This window comes from Drosophila nasuta, chromosome X, assembly GCF_023558535.2.
Source record: "Drosophila nasuta strain 15112-1781.00 chromosome X, ASM2355853v1, whole genome shotgun sequence".
Classification (NCBI taxonomy): Eukaryota; Metazoa; Arthropoda; class Insecta; order Diptera; family Drosophilidae; genus Drosophila; species Drosophila nasuta.
In genome coordinates this window covers 12,831,276-12,855,060 of record NC_083459.1, presented here as the reverse complement: position 1 = coordinate 12,855,060, position 23,785 = coordinate 12,831,276, and the positions used below count along the sequence as shown (strand labels likewise).

Here is a 23,785-nt window from a genome sequence, read left to right as displayed (position 1 = left end):
AGCAGCAGCAGCAGCAGCAGCAGAGGAGGCGGCAGCGGCAGAGACTCGCAGTCGCTGTGCTCCAAACCAAAGCAAACCAAATCAAACATACACACAGACACTCCACTCACACACACACACATACAAACACACGCAGCGACAGCGCAAAAATTTTTTGCAAACTGCACACACACACATGCATACGTGGCGGCAGAGTGAAAACGTCGCGTCGCCACTTGCAAAAAAGTTGCATTCGCAGAGAGCGAACGACAGAGCGAGAGCGAAAGAGAGTGAGCGAGATCCTCCAGCAGACGCGTCGCAGCAGCAGCAGCAACAAACAGCAAACAGCAATGTTGCCAAGCTCCCCTTTTTTTTTGTTTTCGCACAGCTCTTTAGCAACATGTTGCTGTCGCCAAAAATTCTGAGAGCAAGCAGAGAGTGAGTGAGAGCAAAGGCAAGGCAAGCGTATGAGTGAGTGAGTGAAGCGAAGCATTCTTTGCCATTTTGCGAATTCTCTTTTGTCGCTTCACTTACGCACACACACACCTGCTTGCTAGTGTGTGCCAAAGAGATCCCAACGCGTCGCTGTTGCTGCTGTTGCTGTCGCTGCTTGAGCGTGCGAAAAAATTAGCAAATAAAATAGCAACAACAAACGCACACACACAGGCATACGCACACTGAGACCCGCATATAGAGAGAGCGAGAGAGAGAACACATGGCATAGAAAAAGTGTGCAAAAAAATTAGAAAACACAAAGCACACTCACACACACACACACACGGACAACAAGTTAACTTTTTCGGCTCGCAAAAAAAGTAGAGAAAAAAGAAAAACATAAATTAAATGAGCAAAAAAAAAAAAAAAATAAAAAACGCGATTCGCGCAGATATCTCGCTAGGGGCCCCCGATGAGTCTAGAAATGAGCACAACAACAACAATAACAACAACAACAACTTAACCGACAAATTCGCACAACATTTTTGCAATGATGAGGTGGTTGGTCAGAGAGAGGGGGGGAAGGGCAGCAGTTGGGGGAGGATTGTGCTGCTGAGTTGGGCAGACAAACGACATAATTAATCACCTGTGTTGTTGTTCTTCTTGTTGTTGTTGCTGCTCGGCGATCGTGGCGAAAGTTTGACAAGCGCTGCGCGCATACAAAGCGTGCACTCGCTGCGCGCAACACTTTGGCAAGCACTGCTGCCAAGCATACTCATGCAAAACCACAGTTTGAGTAGCAATCGATCACTCACTAACAGTTGACGAGCCACTGCCTGGTAAAGCTTACGCATGCAGCGCTTTTCAAACTGTATTGCCCTTCATCATGAAATACAATTTGCTACTGATAAATTCTTTTATTATTGTTATCTTTATGTTTATTTTTTTTTTGTGATTCAAAGTGGAAATGAATGAAATATGGAATTATGATATATTTTAAAGATTAAAAGCTTTTAATTAACATTAGAATTATATTTTTAAATTATTTCATTTAATATTAATATTATTGTATTTATTTAGTTAACATTAGGATTATATTTTTAAATTATTTATTTTTTTATTAATATGATTTTTGTTTTACAATACTTAAGTATAATATAAAAAGTTCAAAAAAAAATAAATTTAAGTTATATGGAAAAATTAATTAATCTTAATTAACCTTTTTATGTATTTCCCATTCTGAGTTTTCACTGTTGTATATTTATATGTAGTACATAATAACAAAAAAAAAAATATATATATATTTTTGATCTTATGAAAAGTTTTTAGGTTTTAAAACTGTAAGATTTGTTTTTTTTTTATTAACATAATAAGAACTTCAGTCAAATATTAAATATAATAAATAAATATTAAGATTTTCATGTTCTTGACGCACTTTGAGACCAAAATTCAAGGTACTATGGATAAACTTACAACTTTTTTTAGAGCATAATTTCTTCGCTTATTTATTATTATAATTTAATTTTAATATATAACAAATTTGTCTAATAATAGATTACATTTTATTAATTCGAAATATACAATATTTTCTCTTAATTGTAATATTTTTATTCAATCTATTCTCATTACAATTTATAAAAAACCGCAAATAAATAATAGAATCTTCTATAATACATTAAATATTTAATCATAAAATGAAAAATAAAATATAAAAATTGTATACAAAATTGTATTAATTATTTGCGATTTTTGTTTATAAATTATAATCATATCAAATACATTTATATTCATATTCGTATAATTTATTTATTGGCAAAACTTTAGCAAAATTATTTTAAATATATAAGTTTATTAATTTAATAAAAAGAAACATAGTTTCGATATTTTCTTTAGTGTATTAATAACAAATATAACACATATGAAATTATGTATTATTTTTTAATTAATTTTAATTTAAAAAATTAGTAATCTGAAAATTCAAATTTAAAAAAACTAGTACATATTGTTTTTTTTTTAATTTTATAATTTATAAAATTAGTAATTTAAAAAAAACTTAAAATAATAGTACAAACTGCTTTATTTAATTATATTAGAAAATTAGTAATTAAAAAAAAAAAAACTTAAAAAAAGTACATATCGTTTTTTTTAATTTGATAATTTAAAAAAATAGAAATTTGCAAAAAAAAAACTAAAAAAAAATAGTACAAATCGCTTTTATTAATTTTATAATTTAGAAAATTGGTAATTAAAAAAAAACTTAAAAAAAAGTACAAATTGTTTTTTTTTAATTTTATAATTTATTAAATTAGTAATCTGAAAATTCAAACTTAAAAAATAATATTACAAATCGCTTTTTTAATTGTATAATTTATCAAATTAGCAATTTAAAAAAAAAACTTAAAAAAAAGTACAAATTGCTTTTTAAGTTTTGTTTTGCGATCGTAAAACACTTTTCCCAGTGGGTTTTTGGTTTAGCAAGCACTGCTGCATGCGGTTTGACAGCAACTGATGCAGCAGATCATGTTTGTTGTTTTGATTTGCTTTGTTCTCGCATCTCGCTCGCACTTTGTTATTCAACGCAACCACAAGTCGCGTCCCTTCCCCTTCCCTTCATCACTTCCTTTTCGCTACTCCCCTTTCTTCACCAACCCCCACACCATCGCTTTTGCTTGTTTTCATGTTGCACTCGTTGCGTTTTGTTGTTTTGCATTTCCATCGTTGGTTTTGTTTTTATTTGCGAATTCGTTGTTTGCTCAATAAAATCGAAATGCAAGACATTACAGTTATCCCCCGTCTCCCTTCCCCACCCACTCACCCGCTCTCTCTCCACCACTCTTCTTCTTCTTCGTCTTTCGACTGCTTCGAATTTGTTTTTGGGCAAACGTCAGCAACCCCTTTTTTGAGCTGCCAACGCACGCTCTCCCTCCCGCTCCCCCCTTCACCACACAGAGACCAGCACGCAGTCGCCACACACACAGACAGTCACACACACACACACACGCGCATAGCACGCAACACTCAAATAAACTCAGACATTGACTCCAAAAAGGCAACGACAACATCAACGGGGTTGCTAGACGAGGGGGTGGCGAAGGGGGGAGGGGGCGGCTGAATGGACTCTGTGCCTATGTGCAAGGCCCAACGGCCGACACACACACACACGTATAACGCAGACGACGCGTCTCGACATCGACGTCGACGTCGCTGCCGCTGTCGACGACGCAGCCGAGACAAGTTTCGTCCTTTTGGCGTTCGTTTTGCGTTTCTTTTTTTGCGCTCCTTTTTGTTGGCCTGCGTTGCCAAGGGTTTCCTTTGTTCACACAAGCCAAGCTAACACCCCCTACCCCCCTCTCTCTCTCGCACTCAAGTCTGTTGCACTCACGACCCCACGACGACGACGACGACGCCGCCTAATGACTAACGGACACTTTTTTTGTCAGCTACACACACACACACACACACACACACACATGCACTACGTTACACTTGCTGCTATGCCGCCCCTCCCCTACCCCCTCTCACCCTACTATTGTTGCCTGCCCTTCGCTTTGCCTAAAAAAAAAACACCGTTCTGTGTGTGTTTTGCATTTTTTGTTTTGCTCGTTTTGTTCGTTGCGTTTTCGGCCGCTGCGTCAGCGTCGCACACTTGTGACGTCGACGTCGACGCCGGCAGCGCGACGTTGCTGCGTTTTGCTCTTTGGCGCTCTCGCTCTCTCTCTCTCTCTGAATGCAGTTTGCCAGCCAAAAGAGAACGAGTGTGTGTGTGTGTGTGTGTGTGTGAGTGAGACTGCGAAACTTTTGAGTGTGAGTGCGAGTGCAAGAGGGAGAGAGGGAAAGGGAGAGAGCGTGTGCTCCTTTAGCAACATGTTGCGCGGCAGCATTTTTTTGCATTTATTTTAATTAGATGCGTGACAAATGTGAAGAGTGTGGTGGGAAGGAGGAGGGGGGAAGGGGGAAACAGGGTTGCCACCAAATTTGTTTTTATGAATGCAATGAAGTGTGTTGGAGGGAGAGAGAGGATGCGCTGTCAATGTTAATGAACTGAGTTCGTAGGGAAGAAGCAGAGGGGGGGGGAAAGCGGGATTGTGAAGGATTTTTGGGCAAAATAATAATAATAATATTTTTAGCAAATCTTTGTGGTGCGAGAAAAAGCGAAAGCAGCAGCAAGCGAAGTATGCGTGTGTGTGTGTGTAAGCGAGAGCAAAGCTAAGACACACACACACACACACCCACGCACACTCTTATTCTTAGAGAGTTGTCTCAAGGCTGCCGCAGGACAAACAACGGCAAATGGAACAAACAAAGTGCAATTGGCAACTACTAAAAACATTATGCTCACAATAAATATTGCGCCATCTCTCTCTATCTCCCTCTCTCCCACTTTTTAAGAGACTTCGCTGCTCTCACCCCAAACTAAGGTCACAAAGTTTTTCGACTTAAGATTGACACAGAAATCTAAAGAAAAACACACAAAATGTGCAATAAAGAAATCAAATCAAAATTTGTAGTCTAGTTTTAAGAGATATAAGAAGATATAAGAATCTAAGATGTAATATAATAGAATATAATATATGTTATATTACATCTTAGATTATATAACACATTATAATATACATATATCTTAGATTATTATATCACTTTAAACTAGATCTAATATAAAAACTACCTTAATGTAATAATATATTAAATATATAGAATAATATAATAATAATACCACATATCGGATATATCTATATATATATAAGAAGATATAAGAATCTAAGATGTAATATAATAGAATGTTATATTATATCTTAGATTATTATATCGCTTTAAACTAGCCCTAATATAAAAACTACCTTAATGTAATAATATAATAAAAATATATAATAATATAATAATAATACAACATATCGGATATATCTATATATGTATATATAAGAAGATATAAGAATCTAAGATGTAATATAATATAATATAATATATGTTATATTATATCTTAAATTATTATATCGCTTTAAAAACTACCTTAATGTAATAATATGATAAATATATAGAATAATATAATAATAATACAACATATCGGATATATCTAGTATATGAATATATATATCAGTATAAATATTTTTCGAATTTAAAACTTATTATTATATCATTACATTTAAACATATCGAAAATGGCTTGAATATAAAAATGCATTACATTAACAATTTGTTGTATTTAAAAAATCAAATAAATAAATAAGAAAAAGAACGAAAAAAAGTCAATTAATTGTACGATTTTTTTTTTTGTATAAGTTTGTAGAAAACAGTCAACCGTGAAATATTCTTAGATTTGAAGAGATATTGTAGAATATAATGTTAATATCTTACAACTTATTTTTTATTATTATTTATTTTTGAATTTGTTGTAAAATAATGTCAAATTTGAGTGCAAGAAAATTATTAGTTTTATTTTGTGATTGCTTATGTTTATCAACATTTTTAATGTTATTCTTTGTTTTTTTTTTAATGAGTCAATTATATAATTTAAATATAAATACATAATTCAACAAGCATGAAAAGAAATAATCGTAAAGTATTCTATTTTGAATTGTGATGATGAAGAATATGAACTGAAGCACTGAAAACATTACAAAAAGTGATCAAATAATAATTAAATAAAATAATCATTACTGGTCTATAATTATTATATTTGACATACAAAATATTTGTTATATCAAGATTGCTATATTTGTGTCTCAATTATTTGTAAACTATAAACTAAAAACTATAATAAAAATTTATTTTAAAAGACTAAAATAATTACACAAATAATTAAAAAAAAACTAAAACTAATGCGGAGCTTAATAAATATGGACTAAATTTTGTTAAGAAATGAAGAAAATATTGTATAAGAATCATTAAATCGATAAAGAAGTATAAATTTACAAAAGTTTTATGACTAAATAAATAAGTAATTAAGTATGTTAACAATAATGACTATTGAAAAATAATAGAATAATTATCTAAGAATGATATAGAAGACAAAAAAGAAACAATTTTGAGAAACCCGTTTTAAAGTTTATAGTTCTTTTAATAGTTGAGTTTTTAAACATTGTAAAATGAATATTTTTTCCATTGTAAAATTGATTTTTTGTTCTTAGATTTATTTTAAACTTGGGTATATATTATTTTTTCCTTAAATCAATTTTAAAATTAGGTGTTTACTTTATCTTAACTCTATTACTTTATAATGATTATGTGTTCCGTAGTATTTTTTTATTGTTTTCATAATTGAGTTTAAAAATTTTGTAGAAATGATATTTTGTGTTTAGATTGATTTTAAAATTGAGGAATATATTTTTAAAGTTAAAATCGATCTAAAGAAAAGAAATCAAAAAAAGAAGAAGAAAAAATACTAGAATAAAAGATAACAAGTAAAAAAGCTACAGTCGAGTGTACTCGACTGTGAGATACCCGCTACCTATTTTGAATAAAAGCAATATATTTTGCGGTATTATTCTCATAATATACCAAAAATACTTTAAAAAAAATATACCAAATTATATATTTGGTATATCGATATAGGCTAGCATTGAAAATATACCAAAGACGGCACAATATACCAGATTGTCAGCCAAAGCAACTAAGACCCCTAGTAAGTAGGCGTTTTTGCCCATACAAAAGTATTTCTTTAATAACTTCCACAATTTTCATCTGATCGCAACCAAATTTTCAGGAATCATAACTACTATAGTTTTTATTGTATATACCAAAATTTGCAACTTTAGCTTTAAAATTACGTTTGTTATTCGACTTTTTTTGATTTGCAAAGACGGAAGGGGGCGTGGCAGAAATTTGAAACAAATTTGATCTGCGTGCAAACATAACAAATGCTGTCGAAAAAGAATTATAGCTCTATCTCTTACAGTCTCTGAGATCTAGGTGTTCATACGGACAGACAGACGGACGGACAGACGGACATTGCTAGATCGTCTCGGCTGTTGATGCTGATCAAGAATATATATACTTTATAGGGTCGGAGATGCCTCCTTCAACCTGTTACATACATTTCCTGCCGGCACAAAGTTATAATACCCTTCTACCCTATGGGTAGCGGGTATAAAAATACTAAATTGTCACATAATCATTATAAAGTAATTAAAAAGTATTTCATAAAAAAACAAATGCTAATTAATAATTTAGTTTATAACTAATGAAAGTTCTTTTAAGAATTAGGCATGATAAATATTCGTGATTGGCTAACCTAAAAATCGAGTCAAGAGTTCACATAATTTAACACGTTGCACACATTGCAGGCAGGCAAGCAAAGCACTTAACCTCAACCTCAACTAGCGGCCACAGCAAAAGCAACAACAACAACAGCAGCTACAGAAATAACGGACAAGCCACCCTCATAGATAAGAAGGGGAGAAAAAAATGCAATGTAAACTGCGCCATATTGAAAACTGTCAGCCATTAAAATTTATAGAAATGTGCGAACACACTGTGGCGCCGACAGCGACAGCGACGGCGACGTCGACAGCAGCGCCTAAAATGCGTGCAGTTAAAAACACGAACAACAGCAACAACAAGAATAAGAATAAGAAGAAGTGAAAAAGGAAAAGAACAAGAAGCAGATCAGCTGCTGCCGCCGTGTAGTAGTAAAAAGTTGTAAAAGCAGCTGCAAGCGACTCAAGAGCAAATAAAGGTCGCCCAACAGCTGCGTAGAGCAGCGCTGCCTGCAGCTGCAGCGCAGTAGTAATACTATAGTAGTAGTAGTAGTAGTGTAGTAGAAGTCGCAGCAGCAGCAGCAGAAGTTGAGCGCAGTCGAAAATGTAATGCGCGCATTCGGTTCGCTAGCTCTCGCTCTCTTGCACTCTCTCTCGTGCACACACACACACACTCGAAGGGATTGGGCAGAGTGAGACGAAGGCGAGAGTGCAAGAGTCAGTCGACTCGTACTCTCTGTGTATGCAAGTGTGTGTGAGTGTGAGTGTGAGGAGTGGGCTGGGTTTTTGTGTGCTGGCTAACTAGTCGCCCAGCCTAAAAGCAGATCGCATGTGTGTGAGTGTGTGAGAGTGTGAGTGGCCTGCACATGGCTAATGCTGTTGTTGTTGTTGTTGTTGTTCTCATTGTTGTTGTTGTTGGTTTGCTTTTAGTTGCGAGGCTCGTTTTTGTATGTGCGATGTGTTGTGCGTCCATTGGGCATTGCACATGTGTGCATGTGTGCATACGTGAGAGCATGCATGTGTGTGTGCGTGTGCGAGCCAAAGCCAAACCTCTCTCCTCTGCTGCTGCCCAATGGCCTGCTGCGGGGGGCGTTGAAACGCATAAATGTTGATTACACACAAATTGACATTTTTCTTTTTCAAAATTGTTGTTGTTGTTTTCTCTTTTTTTGGTGTGTGTGTGTGTGTGTGTGGGGTGGCGCGGCGGGGGCGTGTGTTAAATGCGCGCCTATGTTTGGTCAGCACTGCACTTGTTGTTGTTGTTTCCTCTTCTTCTTCCACTTCTCCTTCTCCCCGTTATTGTTGTTGTTGTTGTTGTATTGGTTCAATTGCAAATGACCAAACAGAGGGACGCAATGTAGATATATTTCGCATATGTGAGCGTTTACTTTTTTCTTCTTCTTCTTCTTTGTATGTGTATATTACTCTGTCTCTCTCTCTCTCACTCTCGCTCGTTGGCCGTTATGCGACATTTGAAACAAGTGCATGAGCTGATAGCGTCGACAGCGACGTCAACGTCAACGTCAGCGTCAACGTCAATTGCTCAAATGTCAACGAATATAGCCAAAAAGTTTTGTTTTGTTTTGTTTTGTTTGCATTTAATATTTTTTCCTTCTATGGCAAAAACAACAACTAAAATAAAAGTTGCATGCTTATTGTTGGAATTTTGTTTATACAAAAATTCATAAAATTAAAACTTTTTCGAATACTATTTTGTAATATATGTATGTATATTTTTTTTGCATATTATCTAATTGGGACTAATCTAATTTAAAAAAATCTAATAAAATAAAAGAAAAAATTTACAGTCAGAAAATAATTTGCATAAACAAATGAAATAAAGTCAAAAAGGTCGTTGAAAACGAATGTCCGCTTAAAAGAGGTAGGTGTCCGCTTAAGAGGACTTCACTATTTATTTTAATTGCTTACAGAAAACACTAATTATAAGTATTTTTGTATTATTTGTTGTTATAATTTTTACAGCCATTTTTTACATATTTTAACAAATTCATTTAAATTGGAAAATTAATAAATCATAAATTTTATGGAAATGCTATGCATTCTTTATAAACTTTATTATTATTTTACATACAGCTTAAAAATTGTTATTAACATTTTAATACAAATCTATAATATCAATGTCATTTGAACTAACACCTTCTCTACTAAGCGAAGCACAATATGTTCAATAACACACATGCAAATACATAAATTAATTGGCATAAAAAGTACTAACTTTTTTGTGCAACATTTTGAATTTCAAATGAAAAACATGAAACAAATCGAATTAGAGGAACGATGGTCAAATTGGACTTCTTATTTGGTCAATCAACCGGCAAATTCTTCTAATTGGCATGCCGCGCAACGTAGCTAAAGCTGACTGCTGGCAAACTCACGGCGACAGCATGTCAAAAAGCTGCTTGCTACAGAGCAAACGCATGTCTGGCTGTTGATTGCGCGCAGTGTTGCCAGCACATTCATGTGTTTTATATATGTGCAGACAATTTATAACCTTGCTTTTAAGTGTCAAATATTAAAAACATATGTTAAAAAATCAGCTTATACTAGCAAAACTGTTAGTTTATTTTAAAATTTAGTATTTATCGAGTAATGAGCGCAGAAAGTTTATTTTCTCATGCCTCGTGGTATCTGGCAACCCTGCGGCATTGAAACAGCGGCTCACACGCATACAATACAGGCAAAAAAAAAAAACGCAACACACACCAACAGCACCAACACAAACAAAGCGCGTATAGAAAAAAATTTTTTTCCAACGTTCATAATTTGCGTGGAGCTGGGGAGCTGTCGAAGCAAGAAAACAAGACAAAAACAAAGAAAAAACGGCGAATATTGTGAAGAAATTTGTAATAAAAAAAATTCGCAAAAATAAGTGGTAAATACTTGTGCACAATTATTGTTTTCTTACTGTTTGTTTGAGTGAGAGTGTGTGTGTGCGTTTTTGTACGGTGCAAGTGCAAAAACAACAACAACGCACAGCGCAAAAGAAGAAGCACGTACAGTAGCAGCGCATTGACGAAAATAATACGCCTTCTTCAATAGCTGTGTGTGTGTGAGAGTGTCTGATTATAGGTAAGCGTGTGTGTGTGTGTGTTGTTTTTGTTGGTGCACTTCAAACTTCAATTGCCGAATGTCAAATTTTACACAGTGTGTGTGTGGCATATTAATTTGCTTAATCGTGTTTGCATTAGCATTGCATTTATAATTTCTTCGCTTTGTTATTGATTTTTCGAGCAACGTGCGTGACAAATGTGCTTGCTCTCCCCCCCTCCCCCTTCCCAGCTACCGTATGCTCCAACTGTGTGTGCGTGTGTGTGTAGCGGCTTTCGCTGCGTGCGTGTGTGTGTGTCTGTGTGTGACACTAGCGCGCTTAAGAAATCGATAAATTTTTAAATAATGTATACAATGGAAAAATGTAAAACACACAAACAAAACAACAACAACAACAACAACATTCCGCATGCCAACACCTGAAACAGCAGCAGCAACAATAACAATAACAATAATAACACTAAAATCCTGTTGTTCTTGTTGTTTTTTGCTATTTGTTATTATTCGTGTTTGCATTTTGGCAGCTTTCTGGAATTTTCTTTCCGCTGCATTCCATTGATTGTTGCTGTTGTTCTTCTTCCTCTTCTTGTTGTTGCTGTTCTTGTCGGCATTTGTGTACAGTGGTGTCCATCATATTAGTCTCTAGAAGCTTTTAGCGTGACGTCTTGTGAGTTGGTTTTGAATTTATACCCTGTTCTGATTAATGACAAGGTGTATCAAGCTTAAAGAGTGGAAGGAGTTTTATTCGACCTTATCAAGTATAAAGTATTGTTTATTAGTATAGTTGTAATCAGTATAGAGATGTTCTGTTCTTGATGTTCCGTTCTTTTATTTGAGTGCTTCGCTAATAGAGATCATAAAAGTTATATATGAATACATAAATACTCTATATGTGCTAGGAAGTTTTTTGTATTCATTATGTAGTTGAAGTTTATCTTTCACACTGAAAAGAAAAGAATAAATTAATTACTATAATCTGTAGTAAGGAATACTTTTATGCCGATAAGTCGATAAACACATTAAATGAGAAATATAAATTACTAAAATCTGTAGTAAGAAATACTTTCATGCCCTGTTATTGTAGCTTTGCTTTTAATTTACTATTTTTCCTGGGGTTTTTCGATATGTATGAATGAAAGAATTTCCTTATTTCTTAATGAATTGAAGTTTACTAAATAAAACAAATGAATTCCAGTTAATTTAAAAAGTATTTGCATCAGTTGTTAAAGAATTCAATATTGCTGCCGCAAAACTTTAATATACAGGGTATATTTCTATATAGTCTATAATATATCTGAGTTTTATAAGTTTTCCACAGTTGTTGTAGTTTCTTCAGTGGTCTCTAGCGAAAAAGTTTGTCGAAAGTTATTTTAAAACTTTTACTTAATCAATTGCTTAGGCTTTACAAAAAGGGTATCTTGTAGTGTTGCATCTCGACTAAGACTTTCTTACTAGTTTTTTATTTTTCAAGTATTTTCTAGATAGTTCAATTTGTTCCTCTTCTAGTAACCTTTTTAGCAAAACATCTCTGCTAATTTTGGTATCATTTTATTGAAACTGACAATCTTTTTTATTTTTTGATTAAAATATAGTTAACGACAATATTTTAGAAAATTTTTCTAAGGAAACTTGTAATTATTAGAGTCATAATTTATCTTGTTCGTATTTTAATTCTTTGTTATAAATGTAAATTTTTATTTAATTTTTGAATTTTGGAATACAGCAAAACTTAGATAACTTATAACTTAGGGTATCATTTAGTCACTATATTAAATGTAATTGATAGCAGTATATATCTTAGATATCATACAAATCGATAGAGCTGACTTAAGTAATTAATTTGTTGAAATTTTCATTACTAATTTACTAAGTCAACATTCAATATTTGTCGGGTATGCAAAAGCTGAACTCTGTAAATCAATATTACATATTTGCGGGGTATACAAAAGTCGAACTTTGTAAATCATTTTGTTAGTCTCGTAAGAGAAGATTCAAAATATAAAACAAACAGAATAAAAAAAATATTAAATATTTGCCGGGTATACGAAAGTCGGTCAGGCTGCAAGTGGAAGAGCACTTAAACTTGTTGCCGCATTTGTTTTGATATGCAAATGGCCAACAAACTGCAAACAATTTAATTGTGTGCAATTATAGACTCGGCAGACACAGACGAGACTCTCACACACACACACACACACATACACACACACACATTCAGCACTTTGAGGCACTTGAATCTGCATCTCTTGAATTCGCATTTGTATCTTGTAGCTACAATAAAATGCAGCAGCGAAAACTTTTTGCCATTTGCGGAAAGTGAAAGTCGCAACAGCAGCAGCCAAAGAAGGTGCATGCCACGTGTACCTGCCACAACCCAACCACACACACACACACACAGACACAAATAGAGTCTTGCGTCCTTGAAACATTCGCACAACTTTATCTAAGCTAAGCTTCTTCTCAACTCAACATTTTCCCCACTTTTTTTTTCCACTCCCCTCTTTTCTTCTCTTCACTTTCAGAACAGTTCAACCAAAAGAGGAAGAAGAAGCAACAGCAGCATGTCCAGCTTGCCACGTCGCATCATCAAGGAGACACAACGTCTGATGCAGGAACCGGTGCCGGGCATCAATGCGATACCCGATGAGAATAATGCCCGATATTTCCATGTGATTGTCACCGGACCGAATGATTCTCCCTTCGAGGGCGGGGTCTTTAAGCTGGAACTCTTTCTGCCCGAGGATTATCCGATGTCGGCGCCCAAGGTGCGTTTCATCACAAAGATCTATCATCCGAATATCGATCGCTTGGGTCGCATCTGTCTCGATGTGCTCAAGGATAAGTGGAGTCCAGCTCTCCAGATTCGCACCATTTTGCTCTCCATCCAGGCGCTGTTGAGTGCCCCAAATCCCGATGATCCGCTGGCCAACGATGTCGCCGAATTGTGGAAGGTCAACGAGGCCGAGGCCATTCGCAATGCCCGTGAATGGACCCAAAAGTATGCGGTCGAAGACTGAATTTTGGGAGTGAGAATGGAAGACACGACGATGAAGTGGAGAGAAAGTAGAGGGGGATACTAGGGGAGGGGACGGGGGTATTGAAACGAATGTGAAACATCAAGAAATTGATTTAATCGTATTATATATATATATATTTTAGTTTTTTTTTTTTGCTGGGCGGGTTTAAAATGATTGTAAGCGAAAAGTATACAGAACTCAGATGCATTGTTTTATACAGGCAACCCAACAACAACAATAATAATAATAACAAACATTTATAATAAACGTAACCTAAACTATGATAATTATTATGATATTAGCAACATTGCTCGTACATAAATTGACTGCTTTAAATAACAGAACCACGAAGAAGAAGATGAAGAAACATCCGTTCAATAAATATCGTATTTCTGACTTTCAGATTCAGATTTCCTGATTTTCAGATTGTGGTTGTGTGTTCTCTGGGGTCCTCAGCTTTTTGATCAATCTATGTACGAAATGTTTGAATAACATGATTAAGAAACGAGCCTTTTATGGAATTAGTACTTTACATCATACACGTAATAACAAATATATACATGTATGTATGTATATATACACACAGATATATATGTATTATATAAATAATAATAAAAGCAAAATCAAAATCAAATCAACAAGTGACTTTCTTTTTATTGGGATTGGCAAGAATTTTTGAAGACAACTTTAACTTCTTTTTTTTTACAGACAATAATAACTAAAGGATTTAGAATTGCTGATTATAATTTTTGGTTACTTTCTGATAAAAATTATTGAAGTTATTGGCAAGTATTCTGGTATATTTTGCACTCTATGGTATATTGTTAATGTATCAGTATACCAAATATAGCATGCGGTATATTTTTAGTATTTTCATGGTATATTTTAATAGTAATACCGCGTATTTGTAACGGTTTTGAATAGGTTTGAAATTTTGCAATTAATTGAAATCATTTTGATATTAATACTTTTTATTAGAGTGCTTTAATATAATTTAATAAATATATTTTTAAAGCATTATAAAAGCAACACGAAAAAAATTTTAACAGACTACATGGCGAAAAATAACAGATATCTTTATATAAGGAATAATTGTAATAATAATGAAATTGGGTATTTCATATTTTTAGAAAGTAATAAAAATACATTTTGAAAAATAAAATCGAAAGCAAAAAATTTCTTCGAATTGTTAAAGTATCTTATAAATTAAATATCGATAAAAAGCTTTTTCAAAATTGATTAATTTGTTGGCATAAATATCGAGAAATTTGTAATAGAACTTGGAGAACAATTTCATATTTCGTAAACAATATTTTTTATATTGTTGTAGAGAAGACATTGAAATATGGAAAACGATCCGAGCTTAGAATTAAAATGCAAGGAACATTTGTTCCACAGAGTTTAAAAATGTTTTTAAGCTAAGTACGAACTATGCCTTAAACAGCTTTAGGATTTAGGTATTTTAATCCATTAAAATTCAATACGAATTTTAAAAATAAAAAAAAAGATAACTTTAAACAGTTCATTAAATGTGAAGTGAAAAATTCGATTGAAAAACAATACGTAATATGTTTTTTTTTTTTTAGAATAAATTGAGTAGAATATATTAGTATTCTTCAAAAATGAGTTAAGAACAATAAAACTCAAAAAATCAAGGAGTTTCTTTAAAACTCTTCAGTTAAGAGTCAAGGAAGCTCATCTAAAGTATTTTTTGGTAAAATTTTTGAGAAATGTGTAAAATATTTTAGAAAAAAAATTTAATCAGCATTGCTCTTTAAAATACGATAGGAATTTGAAAACTCGAAATAAGAAAAATACTTCTATAAAGGAAATTTTGGAGAAAGACAGTTTCTGTAGTTAGCAATTTGTGAAGAATTAAGAAAGACTATTTATAAGATGGTATTTTCGGTAAAGAGATGTTTAACATATGTTGATAAACAAAAATTAGGAAAAAAATACTTCTATATAGAAAATTTGAAGGAAAAAAGTAGTTTGGAATAAATGAAGTGTTAAGGAAGATCATTGATATTTTTGATATTGATAATACGAGTCTAAGTAAATATAGAAAAAAGGTATATTATGATGTGGGATCAATGAAATAATAATAAATAATAAATTAATAATACAAAAAAATAAAGAAAAAATACTTCTATATAGATAATTTGAAGAAAAAAAATAGTTTGATATTATTGATATTGATATTGGTGATATTCTAAGTAAATATAGAAAAAAGGTATATTATGATGTGGGATCAATGAAATAATAATAAATAATTTTGTTGAATAGTTTGATATTTTCTTGTATTAAGTGAATTTTTAGAGAAAAATAGAGTCAAGGAAGTGTGACAAATGCAACTCCCAAATGCTCACGTATCTGGACAGTTTGATATATATATTCCGTATATAGATGGATGGATGGATGGAGAGCTGTGGCTGTGTGTTCACCTGAAATTTGCATTGTCTCTCTGCAGAATGTGGCAGCTGGCTGGCAGAGGATGACGATGTCCTCTGAGTGCAGTTGTCAATCATTTTGGAGGCGTGGGTGGCGTTTTTCCATTTCGTTGTCTCTGCGCTCCACTAGTTTTTTTCTTTTTGTTGTTTTCCCTGGGAGAGAGGGAAGGGAGAAGGGAGAAGGGGGAGGGGGGAAAGGGCAGCGGATGCGGATGGCAGGATTAAACCCTTTTTTATGGGGTGGCCAAATTGTTGGCCACACCCCGAGCCGTTAGCATGTGCCTGCTGATTGGATGCGCCGCGTCCTATGCGTCTCCCCTTCTTCCTCTTTCTTCCTCACTCCCCCGTCTCCCTATCAATCGTTGTTGTTGCTGTTTTGCTCCTCGAGGCTGTTGCACGTCAGGCTTTAGCTTTAGCTTTCGCTTTGGCCCAGGCTGGGCAGTCAAATGTCGAACCTAACGACTTTTTTTTTGTTATTTTTTTTGTTTGTTTTGTTTTGGTGTCCACTTGTTTTCTCTCTCTCTTTTGCACTCGCATTTGCCTTCCCTGTCTTGCTGTTGCTCTTTCGACCGTGATGTATTTTTTTTTTTTTTTTTTTTTGCTCTATTCTCTCTGCACTATATTCCTTTTTATACCGGCTACCGAAAGAGTTGAGAAGAGTTGTATTATAATTTGTCATTTAAATTACAATAATAAAGTCTCTAAAATATTATAATATCACAAGAAAATTGTAGAATTTATTAACATTATTGATAAAATATTGACTAAGTTCTTAAGTCTATCTCTTCTAACGATCAAACTTATTTATAAAATATATAAATTTGTAAACTAATATTTTATCAGAAATAAATGAAGAATTTATTAACACAAAAAGCTAATTAATAAAAAATCAACTTAATTTTTAAGTCCATCTCTTCTAACGATCTAATTTGCTTATAAAATACTCGTATATAAATTCTTAAACTATTGTTATATCACAAATAAATAAAAAAAAGATTTGGTTTTTAAGTTTGTCTCTCTTTTAACGATCAAAATTACTTAACAATTGAAATTATTGTCTACATTATTATTTATTGTGTTACTCTTTAAAAGCTTTACAAATATCGATAATATTAGTTCATCGAACATTTTTTAAAATATTCTTTGAATTTGTATAATTTTATCATTATACCTTTTTTATTTTTGTATTATAAGTTTCGTTGCTTTTTAAATTTGCTGATTAATTTTTATTAGTAAACTCCGAAGGAAATTAAAAATGATTGAAAACGGGTCTTTAAGTTCTAAAAATTTTGGTATTATACCATTTTTTTTTTTATTATTTGAAAGCTTCAGTAGCTCTGGTTGATCTCATTTAAATAGGGAATTGTTTTCGATATTTTAAGAAAAAATAATAATAACTTGCGAACTACTTAAAATGAAAACAGATGCATAGTAGTAGTTTTTTTTTTCAATTTCTTGATTTATTTTTATTAGTAAGTTCCCAAGGAGCAATTAGATATTAATAAAAGAACGCCAAGTTTTGATATTCCCATTAAAAAGAATTCTTACATTTGGGCGAAATTCTTTTTCTAAACAGGTCACACTATATAATAATATAATCATTATATATTATAAAATCATTATATATTATATGTAAAATATATGCACATAAATAATATTTTAGTTCAAGCAATATTATTACACATTTTTGAGTGTTGTTTTAACTGCAATTTGATGCTACAAAATTTGATAATGATTATTATTGCTTGGTAGTTATTTAAGACATTAGTTTTTGAATGCTATGGTCACACTAATTTCTTTTGTTTAACCTTAAATTGCCAACTTGAAGATCTGTCTATGAGAATCGAACTTAAAAGTTAATTCTATGTTATTGTTATTTATTCAACTTGATTATGATATAATTATGAGCTTTGGGCGGAATGAGTTTTTGCTAAAATGTATTATTATGGTGTTTTTTTGCTGTACAGGTTCAACTACTTAATAACTGCGAAATATTGTTAATAAGTGTCTATGTTGATGCTTTATGTTTATTCTTTATTTATTATTTATTTATTTACATGTTAATTATTAAAAAAAATAATATAATAACTAAAAGAAGGGAGTGCTATATTATTTATTTATATAACTTGTTAAACTGTCAAATAGGAAGCAGTAAAGCTGTCTTAATTTGAGTACCGGGTATTACATAGTCGAGCAAGCCTCGAGTGTTGCTGCCTAACGTGTTGTCTCCATGTTCAGTTCCGCATATAGCTTTTTATCGCATTAGACTCTCTCTCTCTCTCTCTCTACTATATAGGAGTCCGAAATGTTGAACGCATATGCAGAGTGCAACCTCAAGGGGGTTGCCAGAAGGGGATAGAAGGGGGAGGGAGAGGGAGAGGGGGAATGGGGTCAGGTGTTGGCGTTGAGGTGAGCATTTTTATCGGCAGCTGCCGCATTTTGTGTGTGTTTGAGTGTGTTGTGTTTGCATAGACAAAGGCGAGGCCGTGCTACGTCTAGGCGCCACACTCTCTCTCTCTCTTTCACTCTCTTACTCTGTCTCTCTCTCCCTCTCTTTGAGGCATGGGCTTGGCCATGGCCAGCAACTGGCCAGCTATTAATCGCGTTTGCTTCTGCAACATCATCTGAGTGTGTGTGTTTGTGTGTGTGTGTGTGGCACCTGCTGCAGGCCAAAGACAAAAACCCAGTCGACTGTTGCCCCTTCCTCCTCCTCCTCCTCACTCTTGTGGCAAGATAAGGCTTCGATCTCTTGTTGCTGCCACCTCGCATGATTTATGCGACAATTGTGCGTTGCACTCATCATACTTAATTCGTAGCGTTTGCTTTATTATCAGATCTTCGCGTTGCTAAAGCGTTGCGCTCTCTTATCTTATCTTCGCCTTTGGGCTTTGCTTATCAACAGCCCAAAACTGGTTGTTGTTGGCTGTTAGCCAACTTAACTTTGCCTAATTGCCCAAAATCATGAGCCATTTGCCTCGATTTACGACTCTGAAATAACTTGCCAGCAACATTGTGGGGCACATCTGAAGAAGAAAGCTTAAAAGCTTTATCAAACTTATTTCAGAAAGCACATTTGCGTAAATAAATTATTTCAATCGCGCTGAAAGCACATTTTATATTCATTTTTTACATATGAAATTTTAATATTAAAGTTCAAAATTAATTAATTAATTGGAAAGCCTCTTGAGTAAAATCGATATAAAATTTTCTTGAGAAATTTAAAGACAATTTTTTGCATAGTCGAGTCTAGTAAATTAGAATTCTTTAAAAAGTTTTCAATCTGAAATTCTTTTTTCAAGAATGTTTCTTTAAAATCGTAAATTTCTTAAAATCAAGATCTACATTTCAATCTAAAATTGGTTCATTTAAAGTAATTGGAGTAATAGTTAAATAATACAAAGTAATCGTATAGTTAGCAAAACGAATTTTTTATTAGAATTGAAGCTTTTGATTAATTTTTCATTTGTTTTGGATGTTAATATTTTAACTTTAAGTGTACATATATGTACGTATACATTATTTTTTTTCCCAAGCTGTATAAAAGCATGAGCTTAATAAAGTTAAGTTTTACAGGAATCTAAAGAAATATCTCAGCATCAATGTGATATTCATTTTTTTTTTATACATAACATTTAGAGAATTGTTGTATAAATAAAAGTATAAAGCTCACAGATGGCAACAGTAAATGCAAAGATGCTTTTGGTTTAAGCGATAAAATTTCAGCTTGTGGCAATACAGTTCAACTTTGAACAAAAATGTGCTTCACAAATTTGAGTCGTGCAGAAATCAGAACTAAGTAAAATGCTTTTGATATGTCTAATAAAAATAATTTAATCGAGTTGCAATGTGAATTAGAGCTTTATTTTGAAAAAGTTTGATTCTGGAATTTAAATTTTGAAGAATTTTACAGTTCATAAAAGTGATTCGATTTTGTGTAACGTATAATCAGTTTATTGATTTAAATTATGGTATAGAGCTTTTCGCTAGTGGAAGCACATATACAGAAGCTTTCATCGAAAGAATAGTAAAGTGTTTCTGCAAAAGCGCATTTAAAAAGCTTTCACCTAAAGAATAGTAAAGTGTTTCTGCAAAATCAAATTTAAAGAAGCTTTTACTAGCGAAAGCACATATACAGAAGCTTTCACTAGCGAAAGCACGTATACAGAAGCTTTCATCTAAATAAGAGTAAAGCGTTTCTGCAAAAGCGCATTTGAAGAAGATTCCACTAGCGAAAGCACATTCAAGGAAGCTTTCACTATCGAAAGCACACATACATAAGCTTTCACTAGCGAAAACACATATACAGAAGCTTTCGTCTAAAGAAGAGTAAAGTGTTTCTTGCTGACAAAAGCACATTTAAGAGAAGCTTTCACTCGTGCAAGCACACATACAGAAGCTTTCGATATAAGCGATATGCATTAAGCTTTAAGCTTGTTGCAATAAAGTTGCACTTCCGTTACATGTTTTATCGTTTAAGAGACTGCAACTCTGTCGATCTTGAGCTGTTTGAATCGCTGCCTGGCTGGATAGCTGGCTGGCTGGCTGTCAAAACTAAACAAGTTTTGGCCGTAATCCATTTGGGAACAATCAAGTTGCATGTATCTGCAAGATACGCGTACTAACAACAAGATACAAGATACAAGGCAAAGTGTATGTAGTATAAACTGCTGAAATTATCCACAAGAACAACAATTTGGACGTGTTGTCTGTGCGCTTCAAATGATCCGATGGCAAACCAAATAAACAATACATGAAGCGCAGCCATATACATCTACTATCAACGTACATATTTGCTATATATATCATATATATGTATATATATTTGATATATATGTGTGTGTGTGTGTGTGTGTGTAGTTGTGTGCTCGCTTAGAATGCAGACAGTTTTTGCTTTTGGCCAAAACAAAATGCCCAAAACGCTGCAATGGGTGCGAGTTCTCTTTCTAGCTCACACTATCTCCCTCTCTCGTTCACATACTTCATCTCTCTCTCTCTCTCTCCGGCTCCGACTCTGGCTCTGGCTCTGTGTTTGTGCCTTGGTCCTGCTGCATCCTTGTGTGCTCGTCCATTCGCACAAAACCGAAACAAATAATTGATGAAACAGCAAAGCGCACGTAGGGATTTTCGAGCCGTCCTCTCTCTCTCTCTCTCTGTCTCTCTCTCTCACTCTGCCACACCCACTCCGCCTCGTGGGGCAGGCAGGCCGTGCAGCAAGTTGTGTGTCCGTGTCCGTGTCGGTGTCCTGCGACCAGCTGCGTCTGCGAAGCCGCCTGGAGACGCATGACGTTGCCCACATGCGACGTTAAGTACATGCCACATGCCACATGCCACACACACACACATACTCTATATATGTATATATTTATATGTGTATATATATTCCTGTACGTGCGCACTTATCGATTTTCTGCTTCAAAAACTCAAATGTGAAATGCGCCCAAAGCGCCAACCGAAGCTGCTCAACGGTCGCCTGGTCACACTGTCTGTCTGTCTGTCCGTCCGTCTGTCTGTCTGTTGGTCGCTCGCTCGCTCGCTCGCTTAAGCTCCACTAAAAACCCAACAGACTAACCCACACCCCTCTCTCCTCTCCCGCACTCCACGCTGGATAGCAGACAGACAGCCCCCAAAAATGGGGCCTTGCCTCAGCCTCAGCCTCGCATAGGCGTGACTCGTAGGCGAAGGACGCTCCACGTCCCGTTACCGTGTTAACGCATAGCACAAGGCAACAACACATAACCACACACACACACACACACATACACACTCGCACACACACACACATTGGGACACGCACACACGAAAGGACAAAAAAACGTTGATGGCCAGCAAAAAACTTTTATTTCAACTCAATTTTTCTGCAACACACGAACCAAAAGAGCCCCAACAACAACAACAACAACAACAACGACAACTACATTTGCAACGACATGTGAAATAAAAAGAAGAAGAAGCTAGCGTCATAACACTATTTGGAGAGCATGCTCAACTATAAGATACCCCTTACTACATGCAAAAATTGATATTATTTATTTTAATTATTTAGTATAATATTCAATATAAATAAAAATAAGTAAATCAATAAATGTATTTTCAATGATATAAGGTCACACTGTACTTGTTGTAAAGATAAATAACAATAAATAAGTAAATTGATGAAATAATGTTCATTAATATACAGTCACACTGTATTTTCTGCAAAGGTAAATAACAATAAATAGGTAAATTGATGATATAATATTCAACAGTATACGGTCACACTGTATTTTTTTCATACCACTATTTGGAGAGCATGCTCAACTATGAGATACCCCTTACTACATGCAAAAATTAATTTTATTTATTGTAATTATTTAGTATTAAAATCAAAGTCAAATTAATACCAAATAATAAGTAAATCAACAAACTAATGTTCAATATTATACGGTCACTCTGCATTTTTTGTAAAGGTATATAACACAAAATAAGTAAATTGATGATATAATGTTCAATAATATACGGTCACACTGTATTTTTTCTAGAATCTAGGGAAGAAACTATTAATTTAACGTACAAAGCTGAGCAAGGCCGATGGCGTGGTAATTTATAATTAAGTTACTTCTAATTTAAATTATATACAATATTTTTAAATCAAATATATAACAAATCCGAACATTAGGCTAAAGTTGATTACAAAGCTTACAAACATTATGAAATTCGATATATAAATAGTGAAAGCATTATAAAATTTTTATCAATTTTTTCAATATTTGTTGTTGTTATTTAATTTTTTTTTTTGTAAATTCCAAATACACATTTAAAATATTACCTACATATATTATTAAGTATGTTTTAAAGTTGACATATTAAAATACATATATTTTTATTCAACAGCTTTAATTATATTAAATTGTAAACAAAATTTGTTTTTTGTCATAATTATGTAACAGCTTTTTTACATATTAATTAAAACTGATTTTTGAAATATTTACATTGAGATTTTTAATATTTGTCACATTTTAAATACAACAAAATATACGAAATTAATGTAAGCAAGCTAAAATTATTATTGAATTTGTAAATATTAAATATTCTATTTTTTTTTTTAAATTACAAATTTTTTTGTTTATTTTAAAGTACCATAAAGTCTACAAAAATCTTGTATTTATTTCATTTGGACAAAATATATGTCAACTCAATAAATCGTTGATTATATTTCAATTATAATTAGATCACAAATGCAAATTTCAAAAATCATACCAAATAAAAATCCCAAAATAAGTTTTCCTAGTAATAGGAATTATTATTAAAATATTTAATTATCTTAAAACTAACTTATTTCTAAACTATTGGTTGCAAATGGCTTTTACTTATTAAAATATTAATACAATATACTGACTTGTAAATGTTAAGGAAGTTCCATTTTATAGTTAAGTAGAATTCCTTAAAAAAATCTGATGAATATAAAATAAATATTACCACAATACTTTAATGAATTTCAATGTTAATCAACTTTTAATATTAATTGAATTAATTTAATTTCATTTACTTTGTTTATTTTTATGTATCTGGTTAAAATATCAGATATTAAATTATAGATTTGTCTCTCAAAATAAATATTTTGTTCTTACAATCTGTTTGTGTGTAATTAAATTATATTAATTTTA

General features: G+C 33.1%; 1 protein-coding gene across 3 annotated transcripts; it reads left to right on the top strand.

The window, feature by feature from the left end:
* The first annotated feature begins 10,324 nt into the window (after positions 1-10,324).
* LOC132796416 (ubiquitin-conjugating enzyme E2 N) lies at positions 10,325-14,333 on the top strand. 3 transcript variants are annotated; one of them, XM_060807580.1, is made up of 2 exons: positions 10,325-10,499; positions 13,203-14,333. In XM_060807580.1, the coding sequence occupies exon 2, from the start codon at positions 13,237-13,239 to the stop codon at positions 13,690-13,692; it is 456 nt and encodes a 151-aa protein (XP_060663563.1). In that variant the 5' UTR covers positions 10,325-10,499; positions 13,203-13,236; the 3' UTR covers positions 13,693-14,333. The 3 variants fall into 3 exon arrangements, with proteins under 3 accessions (XP_060663563.1, XP_060663560.1, XP_060663562.1); XM_060807577.1 differs by having other exon boundaries at positions 10,327-10,499; positions 13,198-14,333; XM_060807579.1 differs by lacking the exon at positions 10,325-10,499 and adding an exon at positions 10,524-10,696 and having other exon boundaries at positions 13,198-14,333.
* The last annotated feature ends 9,452 nt before the right edge of the window (positions 14,334-23,785 follow it).

Coding starts and splice junctions, on each gene's coding strand:
- LOC132796416 (XM_060807580.1), top strand. CDS start 13,237: ATGTCCAGCTTGCCACGTCGCATCATCAAGGAGACACAACGTCTGATG.